Raw genomic sequence first — 15,315 nt, forward strand, 5'->3', positions numbered from 1 at the left:
ACTTAAATGCCAGTCCCATAAAAGGGTCAAAGCAGTAGTCAAAAATTTATTAATAAGTGTCTTGAAACCTCCCTCTTGAAGGAATTCAAGTCATAGGAAGGTGAAAATACAGAAGCAGGCAGGGAGTTCCAGAGTTTACCAGAGAAAGGCATGAATGATTGAGAATACTGGTTAACTTGCGTTAGAGAGGTGGACAGAATAGGGGTGAGAGAAAGAAGAAAGTCTTGTGCAGCGAGGCCGCGGAAGAAGGGGAGGCATACAGTTAGCGAGATTAGAAGAGCAGTTAGCATGAAAATAGCAGTAGAAGACAGCTAGAGATGCAACATTGCGGCGGTGAGAGAGAGGCTGAAGACAGTCAGTTAGAGGAGAGGAGTTGATGAGACGAAAAGCTTTTGATTCCACCCTGTCTAGAAGAGCAGTATGAGTGGAACCCCCCCCCCCCCCACATGTGAAGCATATTCCATACATGGACGGATAAGGTCCTTGTACAGAGTTAGCAGCTGTGGGGATGAGAAAAACTGGCGGAGACGTCTCAGAACACCTAACTTTATAGAAGCTGTTTTAGCTAGAGATAAGATGTGAAGTTTCCAGTTCAGATTATAAGTAAAGGACAGACCGAGGATGTTCAGTGTAGAAGAGGGGGACAGCTGAGTGTCATTGAAGAAGAGGGGATAGTTGTCTGGAAGGTTGTGTCGAGTTGATAGATGGAGGAATTGAGTTTTTGAGGCATTGAACAATACCAAGTTTGCTCTGCCCCAATCAGAAATTTTAGAAAGATCAGAAGTCAAGCGTTCTGTGGCTTCCCTGCGTAAAATGTTTACTTCCTGAAGGGTTGGACGTCTATGAAAAGATGTGGAAAAGTGCAGGGTGCTATCATCAGCGTAGGAGTGGATAGGACAAGAAGTTTGATTTAGAAGATCATTAATGAATAATAAGAAGAGAATGGGTGACAGGACAGAACCCTGAGGAACACCACTGTTAGTAGATTTAGGAGAAGAACAGTGACCGTCTACCACAGCAGTAATAGAACGGTCAGAAAGGAGACTTGAGATGAAGTTACAGAGAGAAGGATAGAAGCCGTAGGAGAGTAGTTTGGAAATCAAAGCTTTGTGCCAGACTCTATCAAAAGCTTTTGATATGTCCAAGGCAACAGCAAAAGTTTCACCAAAATCTCTAAAAGAGGATGACCAAGACTCAGTAAGGAAAGCCAGAAGATCAGCAGTAGAGCGGCCTTGACGGAACCTATACTGGCGATCAGATAGAAGATTGTGAAATGATAGATGCTTAAGAATCTTCCTGTTGAGGATAGATTAAAAAACTTTAGATAGGCAGGAAATTAAAGCAATAGGACGATAGTTTGAGGGATTAGAACGGTCACATTCTCAATCATTCTCAATCATTCATCCCTTTCTGTGGTAAACTCTGGAACTCCCTGCCTGCTTCTGTATTTCCACCTTCCTATGACTTGAATTCCTTCAAGAGGGAGGTTTCAAGACACTTATTCATCAATTTTTGACCGCTGCTTTGACCCTTTTATGGGACTGGCATTTCAGGGGGCATTTTTTTTATTAGATTTTTGTTGCCCTTGGCCAGTGTCCTTCCTACATAAAAAAAAAAAAAAAACCCTTTTTAGGAACAGGTTGAATATAGGCAAACTTCCAGCAAGAAGGAAAGGTAGATGTTGACAGACAGAGCTGAAAGAGTTTGACTAGGCAAGATGCAAGCACGGAGGCACAGTTTCGGAGAACAATAGGAGAGACCCCATCAGGTCCATAAGCCTTCCGAGGGTTTAGGCCAGCGAGGGCATGGAAAACATCATTGCGAAGAATTTTAATAGGTGGCATGAAATAGTCAGTGGCTGGAGGAGAGGAAAGAACAAGCCCAGAATCGTCCAAGGTAGAGTTTTTAGCAAAGGTTTGAGTGAAGAGTTCAGCTTTAGAAATAGATGTGATAGCAGTGGTGCCATCTGGTTGAAATAGAGGAGGGAAAGAAGAAGAAGCAAAGTTATTGGAGATATTTTTGGCTAGATGCCAGAAGTCACGAGGGGAGTTAGATCTTGAAAGGTTTTGACATTTTCTGTTAATGAAGGAGTTTTTGGCTAGTTGGAGAACAGACTTGGCATGATTCCGGGAAGAAATATAAAGTGCATGAGATTCTGGTGATGGAAGGCTTAAGTACCTTTTGTGGGCCACCTCTCTATCATGTATAGCATGAGAACAAGCTGTGTTAAACCAAGGATTAGAAAGTTTAGGACGAGAAAAAGAGTGAGGAATGTACGCCTCCATGCTAGACACTATCACCTCTGTTATGGGCTCAGCACACAAAGACGGGTCTCTGACATGGAAGCAGTAGTGATTCCAAGGAAAATCAGCAAAATGCCTCCTCAGGTCCCCCCAACTAGCAGAGGCAAAACGCCAGAGGCACCTTCGCTTAGGGGGATCCTGAGGAGGGATTGGAGCGATAGGACAAGATACAGAGATGAGATTGTGATCGGAGGAGCCCAACAGAGAAGAAAGGGTGACAGCATAAGCAGAAGGATTAGAGGTCAGGAAAAGGTCAAGAATGTTAGGCGTATCTCCAAGACGGTCAGGAATACGAGTAGGGTGTTGCACCAGTTGCTATAGGTCGTGGAGGATTGCAAAGTTGTAGGCTAGTTCACCAGGATTGTCAGTGAAGGGAGAGGAAAGCCAAAGCTGGTGGTGAACATTAAAGTCTCCAAGAATGGAGATCTCTGGAAAAGGGAAGAGGGTCAGAATGTGCTCCATATATATATATATATATATATATATATATATATATATATATATATATATATATATATATATATATATATATATATATATATATATATATATATAACAGCTTTCCAGGCGAGTACATGAGCATGCTGTGTGTAGCTTCATATGAGTACATATGTGATTACTACATATGAATACTTTTTCTTTTTTTCTATGTAAGAGGGTCACTGGCTAAGGGGAACAAAACCGAAGGAAAGAAAAATCACACTTAGGCCCCAGTCCCAAAAGAGATGTCAAGAGAATCATCGAAAATTAAAGGATAAGTGTTTTGAAACCTCCCTCTTGAAAGAGTTCAAGTTATAGGAAGGAGGAAATGCAAAAGCAGAGAGGGAATTCCAGAGTTTACCAGAGGAAGGGGTGAATGATTGAGAATACGTTAGAGAGGTGGACAGAATAGAGATGAGAGAAAGAAGAAAGTTTTGTGCAGCGAAGCCACAGGAGGAGGGCAGTTAACAAGATGCAGTTAACATGAAAATAGCGGTAGAAGATAGCAAGAAATGCAACATTTCGGCGATGAGAAAGAAACTGAAGTCAGTCAGTTAGAGGAGAGGAACTGATGAGACGAAAAGCTTTTGATTCCACCCTGCCTAAAATAGCAGTATGAGTGGAACCCTCCTCCATACATGTGAAGCATACTCCATACATGGGTGGATAAGGCCCCTGTACAGAGTTAGTAGCTGTGGGGGTGAGAAAAAATGGCGGAGGCGACTCAGAACACCGAATTTTATAGAAGCTGTTTTAGCTAGACATGAGATGTGAAGTTTCCAGTTTAGATTATAAGTAAAGGACAGACCAAGGATGTTCAGTGTAGAAGAGCGGAACAGTTGAGTGTCATTGAAGAAGAGGGGATAGTTATCTGGAAGGCTGTGTCAAGTTGATAGATGGAGGAATCCCCCTTGCTTGCTGATGGGGGTACGTTTCAATACTTTTATAAAGCTAAAGTTGTAGATGTAATCCTATTTTATCTGCTACATCTTCCAGTCATTATTTTTTCCTGCCTACCATATCTGTGAATCAACTATTATCTACTTCTAATAAACATGGGTGTTTATTTCTTGCGTCCTTCCTTGACCATACTTCTCTTCTCAACATTCGTTTGTTCGGGTGCTAACTGACATGAGCTATCTTACGAAAGGCTATGGAACCGGCCCCATTTACCATAGAGTCTCTTTCTGCCCTCATTGTCGACCCTCCACCATCTGCACTCTCACCAATTTCTCATACCTTCATGTCCAGGGATTGCATTCACAAAGGTTTCGATGTCTAATTATTTAGATATTAAAAGAAGTTCTGCGGGAAATTGATGAAGTTTTCAATTGTGTTTTCAAGATTCCAGTGATAGTTTAATGAGTGTCTACATCAGTGAAAAAATGGAAACCCAACTAATAATCTCTGTAGCTTTTGAAGTTTATGAGAGCATATAAAGGGTCTCAAAACTGGTCCTCCTAATATCCTTTCCTCCATTCCTTTTTCAACTATCTCCATTTCCTCTCTCTCTCTCTCTCTCTCTCTCTCTCTCTCTCTCTCTCTCTCTCTCTCTCTCTCTCTCTCTCTTTTTTTTTTTAACTCTGTATTATTATTGTGTGAAAGTATTCTAAATGATTCATCTGCTTCAGACACATTCAATGGCAATCACCAATGTTCATTCGTTTGTTTCCTGTCTTGTTACTATACCACTGTCGTTTTCTTTATTTGCAAGTTCACCACTTTCCAAGCACATCTGTTATTTTAGTTCCTCCAGTGTTTCCATTCGAACCTACTTCTGTTTACCTCTTATGGGAAAACTGAACTCATTGCCCTGTAAGTTTCTCGGTTTGCTCTGTTTATATTACTTAGTTTAATACACATTCAGTAACGTCGCTCCGCATCCTTGAACTTTTCCCTTAAATCACTCAGTCATTCTTTTCTGCACTGACTTTAGTTTATCATATGAAGGCGAAAATAGAGTCATAAGCGTAATACGGCCTGAGCATAACTAATTACACAGTCTTGATCTTATCTCGACTAATTCTTACATGCCCTAGTGGAGTTATTGGGAAGATGTACTGTGAAAAACCAATGTTGCCCCTTTCTTTGGAGTCGAGAGCTCAGTCATCACACCACCATATTCACTATAGCTGAGTCTGGCTCCCCTTAGCGACGAAAGAGCCACAGTGGTGTTCAGCTTTCTGTAGTTTCTCATCGCCCTGATGCTGCAGCCACCGCTTGTTGTAAATCTCGGTAAGGAAGAAAGGAAGAGTCATATCTTTTTTGGATGCCACAGTGTTCCTATGATTAGATCTCTCCCGCTGATACTCCAAAGAACACGGGCTGCTATATCACGTTTAAACTGTGCAGCTGTTCAGTGGCCCGTATTCAGTATCGGTTTGTTCTCTCACCACGACTACATATTTTCAGATAATCAGCCGGATTCTCATGAATGTTTCTCCAGTTAATAGTGTAGAAATCTTGTTAATCTATCACCAGAGCCTTAAAAACAATCTTAAAAACTCGTGTAGCTTCAGCTAGAACCCTTTGAATGTAGTTGAGGTGCGGTGCAGAAGTGTTTCAGAATATGGTGCAATGTTTCGACTTTGGTCTCGAACGCCATCACTGGGCACTATCACGTCCTGTGGCTCCATACGTATGTGCGTACATATTTGTGGCATGTTTGGTAATATAATTCTATAACAAGATGACAAACGTTACTTTAAGCATTTATTGCAGGTACTTCGCCAAGAATGAAATAATAAGTTTTTACTTATCTTTACAACCAAATAACACTGTTGTGTTCATTACACACACACACACACACACACAAAAAAAAAAAGTCACTTCTTTGTGCTATATGTAGTATGAAAAGCCTCAGTGCCTGAGCTTGATGACAATCTCTTGGTCTTTGGGAAAGTTATTGCCGGACATCGGTCGAGGACTGAAGTCCACAGTCCGCCCTTCCGGAACACCAAAGGTAAAGTTCTGAAGCAGTGCCGCCGAAAACACGTACAGCTCCATCCTGGATAGGGCTTGCCCAAGGCAACTCCTTTTGCCTGTTGAAAATTATTTACATCACGATAGAGTACAATGAGGTGAATGCTGTGTGATCAATACAAGATCAATAATGGAACGCAATAATCTTTAGCAATGCGTGATTGTAATGGTGCTTTTCAGTCTTGTTATGAAGCTCTAAGAAAACTGTTCTACTCGTTATTCTTTCTCAGAATGCAAAACAAATATATAAGCTTTATTTTTCCTCAGAGAAAAGCATAATAACAAACATTACATAACTCTGTTATTAGGCATCACAATAATTAATGTCATTATTCCCACTCAAGAAGAGGGCCGTTCTCTACTCGCATACAGCATTAACGTGGCAAAATGGTCCAACGGTTGGAGAGCATTATAGCTTCATCGTCTCCGGAACTCAGCTTGCTCACCTGTGCCGAAGGGCAGGAAGGCCTCCTTGGGGATGCTCAGTTTCCCAGACTCATTCAAAAACCGTTCCGGTCGAAACTCCTCTGGCTCATCCCAATAATTTGGATCAAAATGACAAAATCCAATGTTTCCTATGACAATAGTTCCCTGAAAAAAAGTATTTCATGAAGCTGATTTAGGACCGCCAGATTAAAGCACTAAACCTTCCATTAATATGTATCACTGATTGCCGCATGTTCACTTATAATAAGTAACTTTTGGTGCTGAGGGAGGACCTACCTTCGGAATAAAGTGTTTATCGAGGTAGGTGTCGTGCGCAGCAGCGTGAGCTACCCCGCTAGTCACCAGGGCCGACACACGTAGCACCTCATTGATAGTGGCGTCCAGGTAAGGCAGTCTTCATCACATTCCACACAGGTAAACAGATAACGCTAAGAAGTCTTAAGCATATCATGCAATATATTTCGAATTCTAATCTTTGAAAATAACACAGGATATTTATGTAGTTTTTTTGTGATTTATTTGTAAATCTTTCTTACACACAGGTATCAAAATGTATTTTCAGATTCACTCGAATTTAGTTAGTTCTGGGAAGACTTACCGTGGCCGGTGAACATGAGAGGGCAGGGTGGCCCGGTCCACCACCTCGTCCAGTTCCTGCTGGATGCGACGCTGCACCTCTGGCTGGTTGGCCATGTGCAGGATGACCCAGCGTAACATATTGGAAGTTGTGTCGTATCCGGCAGTGAACAGGTCAAAGATGGTCTTGATTAAGTCTTGCTCTGTGTGTTTAAAAAGATGCAGAACAACATTGTTCTCATGTTTGTGGCTGCTCATCTTTAATGAACTTCACAGATCAAGGCACTTATTCCATTTGTATCATTCATCTACTGTTCTACGGTCGTCTGCTGGTCAACCAGCCAGCCGTTCCCCTACGGAAAGAGCTCAGAGCTCGTATTGACTGATCTTTGGGTGGTACTGAAACCACTCACTCGTCACACACTGGGACAGCAAGATCACATCCCGTGTCTACTCACTACTAGGTGAACATGGGGTACACATTAAGAGGCTCGCCCACTTGCCATGTGTGTGTGTGTGTGTGTGTGTGTGTGTGTGTGTGTGTGTGTGACTAACGCTATAAAACTGCTGAGGAGGCTGACCATTAAAAACGGAGTTTGGATCGTTCTTCTGGTTTTCCATCTCCAGCAGAAACTCGTCCAGCACGTCCCTGGGGCTGGCGGGGATGAGGGAAGCGCGGTGCTCCCTCACTGCCTCCTGCAGGGTCCCACATGATAAAGAACCTAATGAACTGTACATGGCTGTGTTGTGTTTATCATATCATGCTCGATAATCGTGTTAACATGTATACTTGCAACTTTACAATTGTTATCCTTACTGACATATAATATTTCCTCACTATGTATTTACCTGTGCGAAACAACTCGCATGTTGAATTGTGATAGATGACTATATTTATTATTTACTAAACAAGAAACCCATCATTGGCCTTGAAAGTGGCGCATTCAAGTATATGCCACATATAATTACTTAATCCTGTCTTGAGTGTTAATGAGGATATGAACACTGTTATTTGAGTAGCTGCATGATTTTGCTAAAAAAAAAAAAAAAAAACAGAGCAACGGGCACTATTATGTATGAATAATTCTTCTTTTCCCGACAGTGATATCTTAAGAAAAAAAAAAAAAAAAAAACTGCCACTCATTCATTACCTTGAAAAGAAACCATAACAGTGAGAGTGTTGATACGAGATCGTTAGAAATGTGTTGCTCTAAATGACTCATCGTCCACAGATCAGGAGTCTCTCCGTCTTCTAAACCAGTGTCTAGCTTCCCTACACTCACCTCCATTATGTCCCTGCCAATCTTAGTGTTCGCTTTCAGCTTATCTTCCCTGCACAGTCGCCGCACGAGGGGCCCTGGCAGGTACTTCAGCCAGGGAAAGAAATCCGGCAGCACCAACCAGGGGATATCTTCTTGGAATTCCTGAACGAGGTCTACAAACCTTATGATTTCCTCGTTATCCATGTTATATCGGCGGCCTGCGAATACACTGCAACCGTGACTTGTTATATATGATGATGATGAAGATGGCAATAATAATAATTAAGAACAACAACAACAACAACAACAACAACAACAAATTAAGATAATGTTATTAAAAGGCATGAGTTATCCTTCTAAACAAGCATGAGAGAGAGAGAGAGAGAGAGAGAGAGAGAGAGAGAGAGAGAGAGAGGGCACGGTGTGAAACACGGCCCAGCACATACTGTACATACTCGCCACCAACTGCCAGATAATGTTGAGTGTGGCCACGTTTATCGAGGGCGGGAAGAAGGCTGGCCCGTGGGTGTACTTTCTGAAGTCTTTCACCAGTTCTTCGGCTTCCCTCAAGATGACGTCATCCAACCGGGACTTCCCCATGCCCATACCCCGCAGGTGGCGCAGCAGGAACCGTCTCAAAGTCTGCCATGGCACCCCGTTCCTGAAGATGACTCCTGTGGCGGCAGCAAGAAAACTGATAGTACTTCACTTCTTTACAACAATGGGACCGCATTCTCAAACACGTCGGCGCACGGTGCTGTAATGGTGCTGTAACATGGAGCATGAGAATTCTTTTTTTTTTTTTTTTTTTTTTTTTTTTAGAGTAAGAAGACCACTGGCCAAGGGAAAAAAAGAAAAAAATAATAATAAAATAGGCCCACTTAAATGCCAGTTCCCAGAGCAGTGCCAAATAGATTGATCAGATAGTAGAGGATAATTAGTGTCTTGAAACCTTCCTCATGAGAGAGTTCAAGTCATATGAAGAGAATAAAGAGAAGAAGCGTTTTTTTTTCTTTTATGTAATAGGGTCAATGGCCAAGGGAAGAAAAAATCCCACTGAGGCGCCAGTCCCAAAAAGAGATGTCAAGAGAATCACTGAAAACTGAAGGATAAGTGTCTTGAAACTTCTCTCTTGAAAGCGTTCAAGTCATACAAGTAGGATAGGGAAAATACAGAAACAGGGAGTTCCAGAGTTTATCAGAGAAAGGGATGAATGATTGAGAGTACTGGTTAACTCTTGCAGTAGAGAGGTGGACAGAATAGGGGTGAGAGAGAGAAGAAAGTCTTGTGCAGCGAGACAGTGTTAGGAGGGGATGCATGCAATTAGCAAGATCAGAAGAGCAGTTAGCATGAAAAAAGCGGTAGAAGATAGCAAGAGATGCAACACTGTGGCGATGAGAAAGAGGCTGAAGACTTGATAGATGGAGGAATTGAATTTCTGAGGCACTGAAGTGAGCCTTGTCCCAATCAGAAATTTTAGAGAGATCAGTATTCAGACGCTCTGTGGCTTCCCTGCGTGAACTGTTTACTTCATGAAAGGTTGGACGTCTACGAAAAGACGTGGAAAAGTGGAGGGTGGTATCATCAGCGTAGGAGTGGATAGAAAAAGAAGTTTGGTTTAGAAGATCATTGATAAATAATAGGAAGAGCGTGAGTGACAGGAACACCACTACTAACAGATTCAAGAGAACAGTGACCGTTTACCACAGCAGCAATAGAACGGTCAGAAAGGAAACTTAAGATAAAGTTACAGAGAGAAAGATAAAGGCCGTAGAAGAGGTAGTTTGGAAATGAAAGCTTTGTGCCAGACTCTATCAAAAGCTTTTAATATGTCTAAGGCAACAGCGCAAGTTTCACCAAAATCCCTAAAAGAGGATGACCAAGACTAAATAAGGAAAACCAGATCACCAGTAGAGCGGCCTCAACGGAACCCATACTGGCAATGAGATTTAAGATTGTGAAGTGACAGATGTTTAAGAGTTTCCTGTTGAGGATAGATTAAAAAAACTTTAGAGCGGCAGGAAATTAAAACAATAGGACGAGAGTTTGAGGGATTAGAACGGTCACCCTTTTTAGGAACAGGACGAATGTAGGCAAACTTTCAGCAAGAAGGAAAAAGTAGATGTTGATAGACAGAGTTGGAAGAGTTTGACTAGGCAAGGTGCAAGCACGGAGGCACAATTTCGGAAAACAATAGGAGGGACCCCATCAGGTCCATAAGCCTTCCAAGGATTAAGGCCAGCGAGGGCATGGAAAACATCACTGAGAAGGTTCTTAATGGGTAGCACGAAGTAGTCGGAGGGTGGAGGAGAGAAAGGAACAAACCCTGAATCATCCAAGGTAGGGTCCTTAGCAAAGGTTTGAGCGAAGAGTTCAGCTTTAGAAATAGATGAGATGATAGTGGTGCCATCAGGTTGAAATAAAGAAAAAAAAAAAAAAGAGGAAGCAGAGTTATTGGAAATGTTTTTTGGTTAGGTGCCAGGAATCTCGAGGGGAGTTAGATCATGAAAGATTTTGACACTTTCTATTAATGAAGGAATTTTTGGCTAATTGAAGAACATACTTGGCATGATTCCGGGCAGAAATATAAAGCGCATAAGATTCAGGTGATGGAAGGCTCAAATATCTTTTGTGGACCACCTCTCTATCATGTATAGCACGAGAACAGGCTATGTTAAACCAAGGTTTGGAAGATTTAGGTCTAAAGAAAGAGAGAGGAATGTACGCCTCCATGCCAGACACTATCACCTCTGTTAAGCGTTCAGCACAGAGACGAGTCTCAGACACGAAAGCAGTTGTCATTCCAACGAAAATCAGAATAATACCTTCTCAGGTCCTCCCAATTAGCAGAGGCAAAAAGTCAGAGGCACCTCCACTCCAGGGGATCCTGAGGAGGGATTGAAGCGATAGGATAAGATACAAATATGAGGTTGTGATCAGAGGAGCCGAAAGGAGAAGATAGGGTGACAGTAGGAGGAGGCCGTAGGCACCAGCCGAAACGATAATTACTTCCAGTGAGGTCTAAAGCACTGGATCAGGGGGTGCTGTGAACTTATCATTAAACCCAGCTGTGACCTCACTGAACGTTTCCCTTTGTGTCTCACAACACAAGGGGGTAGTCACAGCCTGCCCCCTAAAGACAACTCTTTTCCTCCACACAAAACTACAAGCACCTTATAACACACACACCCTTCACTCAAAATTAAAAATTTCATGGCGACTCCTATACCAGCCTCAGAGTCCCCATCTAGGGAGGGGACCACAAATGTCCCCAGGTCGGACTGCCCTTCTGACGACGACCCTAAGTGTCTTGAAACCCCCCTTCAACTTTTTCTTCATTAATTTCTGCAACATTCGTGTTCTAAGATCTAATTTTCATTCTGTAGAACACCACCTCTCCTCTTCTAAACCTCATCTTCTTTCCCTCACTGAAACACAGGTGTCTGAGGCAACTGACAGTAGCCCCTTTTCTGTTCCCTCCTACTTTCTCTATCCTCATTTTCGATCCAAAGCTGGATGTTGCGTTTATGTGAGCAACAATTTAACCTGATCTCGTGCCCACGCTCTTGAATCTTCCGAGTTTTCCACCATCTGGCTACGACTACACTCTCAAACCAAATTTATCTATGCTGTATATCTCTCAGCTAACTCCTGTGACTATAAGAAGTTTTTTGACTACTTAACTTCCAAAGTGGAGCACATTCTGTGTAGCTGCCCGGAGGCAGTTAAAGGATTTTAGATCCACACGGTGACGCGAATCGTTTATTGCATTCGGTCAAACCTGAAGACATACATAATAAACATAAGACGTGCGTAGCACTACTAACCATTACATACTGTATCAACATAATGCATCACTAATCATGGATCATGCTAATTAGGGCAATCGATCCCTCGTAATGCAGATGTGGAACTCGCGTGTTTGAGGTCTTCAGGAGGCCTGTCACCAAGCAACACCTGCGTCTGTATTGTAGTGGTCTGATCTTTCCTGCAGTAGTCACACCCTAACTCGGTGGCGTTACAAAGGAATCTGTCCCTCCGGGCTTCGTTCCTGCTGGCCCTCGGCGCCTCACGCCTGCCCATCTTACCTTTAGGTCAGCAGTAGTTCCCGGGTGACTCATTCCTCTACGGAGATTCCTCTGTGTCTTATCTACCCTACGCGCCATGTCATCAAATTTACCACATAAACACAACCCTCACTGCCTCTCCGCAGCTAAGCTCTCCACAGCTAGTCCCTCTTACACATCTTCACTACTGTGATTAACTACTATAATGAATTCAGTTTCCATAATCTCTACTCTAATTAACTTAGTTTCCTTAGTGTTACCCATGCTTCATATACTAGTTCACTTCAACTCTCATAACACAGATCATATTATTTAGCATACGCTTGCTCAACAACAACTTCTTTTATCCCCTCGGCGGTCTTTCACCCGCTCGGCAGTAACATTCTAACTCTCTTCCCTTTTGCAGAGATCTCCATTCTTGGAGACTTCAATGTTCACCACCAGCTTTGGCTTTCCTCTCCCTTCACTGGCAATCCTGGTGAACTAGCCTTCAACTTTGCTATCCTCCATGACCTAGAGCAACTGGTGCAACACCCTACTCGTATTCCTGACCGTCTTGGAGATAATCCCAACAACCTTGACCTTTTCCTGACCTCTAATCCTTCTGCTTATGCTGTCACCCTTTCTTCTCCGTTGGGCTCCTCCGATCACAATCTCATATCTGTATCTTGTCCTATCGCTTCAATCCCTCCTCAGGATCCCCCTAAGCGAAGGTGCTTCTGGCGTTTTGCCTCTGTTAGTTGGGGGGGACCTGAGGAGGTATTTCGCTGATTTTCCTTGGAATGACTACTGCTTCCGTGTCAGAGACCCGTCTTTGTGTGCTGAGCGCATAACAGAGGTGATAGTGTCTGGCATGGAGGCGTACATTCCTCACTTTTTTTTCTCGACCTAAGCCTTCCAAACCTTGGTTTAACACAGCTTGTTCTCGTGCTATACATGATAGAGAGGTGGCCCACAGGAGGTACTTAAGCCTTCCATCACCAGAATCTCATGCACTTTATATTTCTGACCGGAACAATTCCAAGTCTGTTCTCCAACTAGCCAAAAACTTCATTAACAGTGTCAAAATCTTTCAAGATCTAACTCCCTCGTGACTTCTGGCATCTAGCCAAAAATATCTCCAATAACTTTGCTTCTTCTTCTTTCCCTCTTTTATTTCAACCAGATAGCACCACTGCTATCACATCTATTTCTAAAGCTGAACTCTTCGCTCAAACCTTTGCTAAAAATTCTACCTTGGACGATTCTGGGCTTGTTCCTTCCTCTCCTCCACCCTCTGACTACTTCATGCTACCTATTAAAATTCTTCGTAATGATGTTTTCCATCCCCTCGCTGGCCTAACCCTTCGGAAGGCTTATGAACCTGATGGCGTCCCTCCTATTGTTCTCCGAAACTGTGCCTCCGTGCTTGCACCTTGCCTAGTCAAACTCTTTCAGCTACGTCTGTCAACATCTACCTTTCCTTCTTGCTGGAAGTTTGCCTACATTCAACCTGTTCCTAAAAAGGGTGACCGTTCTAATCCCTCAAACTACCGTCCTATTACTTTAATTTCTTGCCTATCCAAAGTTTTTGAATCTATCCTCAACAGGAAGATTCTTAAACATCTATCACTTTACAACCTTCTATCTGATCGCCAGTATGGGTTCCGTCAAGGCCGCTCTACTGCTGATCTTCTGGCTTTCCTTACTGAGTCTTGGTCATCCTCTTTTAGAGATTTTGGTGAAACTTCTGCTGTTGCCTTAGACATATCAAAAGCTTTTGATAGAGTCTGGCACAAAGCTTTGATTTCCAAACTACCCTCCTACAGCTTCTATCCTTCTCTCTGTAACTTCATCTCAAGTTTCCTTTCTGACCATTCTATTACTGCTGTGGTAGACGGTCACTGTTCTTCTAAATCTATTAACAGTGGTGTTGCTCAGGGTTCTGTCCTGTCACCCGCTCTCTTCTTATTATTCATCAATGACCTAAACCAAACTTCTTGTCATATTCACTCCTACGATGATGATACCACCCTACACTTTTCCACATCTTTTCATAGACGTCCAACCCTTCAGGAGGTAAACATTTCACGCAGGGAAGCCACAGAACGTCTGGCTTGTGATCTTTCTAAAATTTCTGATTGGGGCAGAGCAAACTTGGTATTGTTCAATGCCTCAAAAACTCAATTCCTCCTTCTATCAACTCGGCACAACCTTCCAGACAACTATCCCCTCTTCTTTAATGACACTCAACTGTTCCCCTCTTCTACACTGAACATTCTCGGTCTGTCTTTTACTTATAATCTGAACTGGAAACTTCACATCTCATCTTTAGCTAAAACAGCTTCTATGGAGATAGGTGTTCTGAGACGTCTCCGCCAGTGTTTTCTCAGCCCCCCAGCTGCTAACTCTGTACAAGGGCCTTATCCGTCCATGTATTGAGTACGCTTCACATGTCTGGGGGGTTCTACTCATACTGCTTTTCTAGACAGGGTGGAATCAAAAGCTTTTCGTCTCATCAACTCCTTTCCTCTAACTGACTGTCTTCAGCCTCTATCTCATCGTCGCAGTGTTGCATCTCTACCTGTCCTCTACCGCTATTTTCATGCTAACTGCTCTTCTGATCTTGCTAACTGCATGTCTCCCCTCCTTCCGCGGCCTCGCTGAACGAGACTTTCTTCTTTCTCTCACCCCTATTCTGTCCATTTCTCTAATGCAAGAGTTAACCAGTATTCTGAATCATTCATCCATTTCTCTGGTAAACTCTGGGACTCCCTGTATGCTTCTGTATTTCCACCTTCCTATGACTTGAATTCCTTCAAGAGGGAGGTTTCAAGACACTTATCCTTCAATTTTTGACCACCACTTTGGACCCTTTTCTGGGACTGGCATCTCAGAGAGCTTTTTTATTTATTGGATTTTTGTTGCCCTTGGCCAGTGTCCCTCCTACATAAAAAAAGAGAAAAAAAACATAAGCAGGAGGATTAGAGGTTAGAAAAAGGTCAAGAATGCTGGGAGTATCTCCAAGACGGTTGAATGTAATGGAAACAGTTTTTCAAGAGTATGTGTGGAGGGACAGAATAATAATAAATCAGGAGATACGAAGTGCTGGTGTTTGAGAGTTGGGCTGATGGGCAGATCAGTGTGTGTTAAGATGGTCTGGGCATGTGGAGAGAATGGAGGACAGAAAACTAGTAGAGAATAATGAGGTCAGATGTG

The 15,315-nt window shown here is 42.8% G+C and overlaps 1 protein-coding gene across 3 annotated transcripts in view; it reads right to left on the bottom strand.

The window, feature by feature from the left end:
• Nucleotides 1-5,482: 5,482 nt before the first annotated feature.
• LOC135099731 (cytochrome P450 2L1-like) overlaps nucleotides 5,483-15,315 on the bottom strand; it is a 29,670-nt gene continuing 19,837 nt past the window's right edge. For all 3 annotated transcript variants that reach the window (XM_064002224.1, XM_064002223.1, XM_064002225.1), the window contains 7 exons: nucleotides 8,506-8,724; nucleotides 8,072-8,268; nucleotides 7,370-7,484; nucleotides 6,811-6,991; nucleotides 6,489-6,606; nucleotides 6,212-6,356; nucleotides 5,483-5,824 (listed from right to left, as the gene is read on the bottom strand). In XM_064002224.1, the coding sequence (XP_063858294.1) occupies nucleotides 5,643-5,824; nucleotides 6,212-6,356; nucleotides 6,489-6,606; nucleotides 6,811-6,991; nucleotides 7,370-7,484; nucleotides 8,072-8,268; nucleotides 8,506-8,724 (1,157 nt within the window). In that variant the 3' untranslated portion in view covers nucleotides 5,483-5,642. The remainder of the gene's footprint in view (nucleotides 5,825-6,211; nucleotides 6,357-6,488; nucleotides 6,607-6,810; nucleotides 6,992-7,369; nucleotides 7,485-8,071; nucleotides 8,269-8,505; nucleotides 8,725-15,315) is intronic.

Source organism: Scylla paramamosain, chromosome 4 (assembly GCF_035594125.1).
Source record: "Scylla paramamosain isolate STU-SP2022 chromosome 4, ASM3559412v1, whole genome shotgun sequence".
NCBI classification, from domain to species: domain Eukaryota; kingdom Metazoa; phylum Arthropoda; class Malacostraca; order Decapoda; family Portunidae; genus Scylla; species Scylla paramamosain.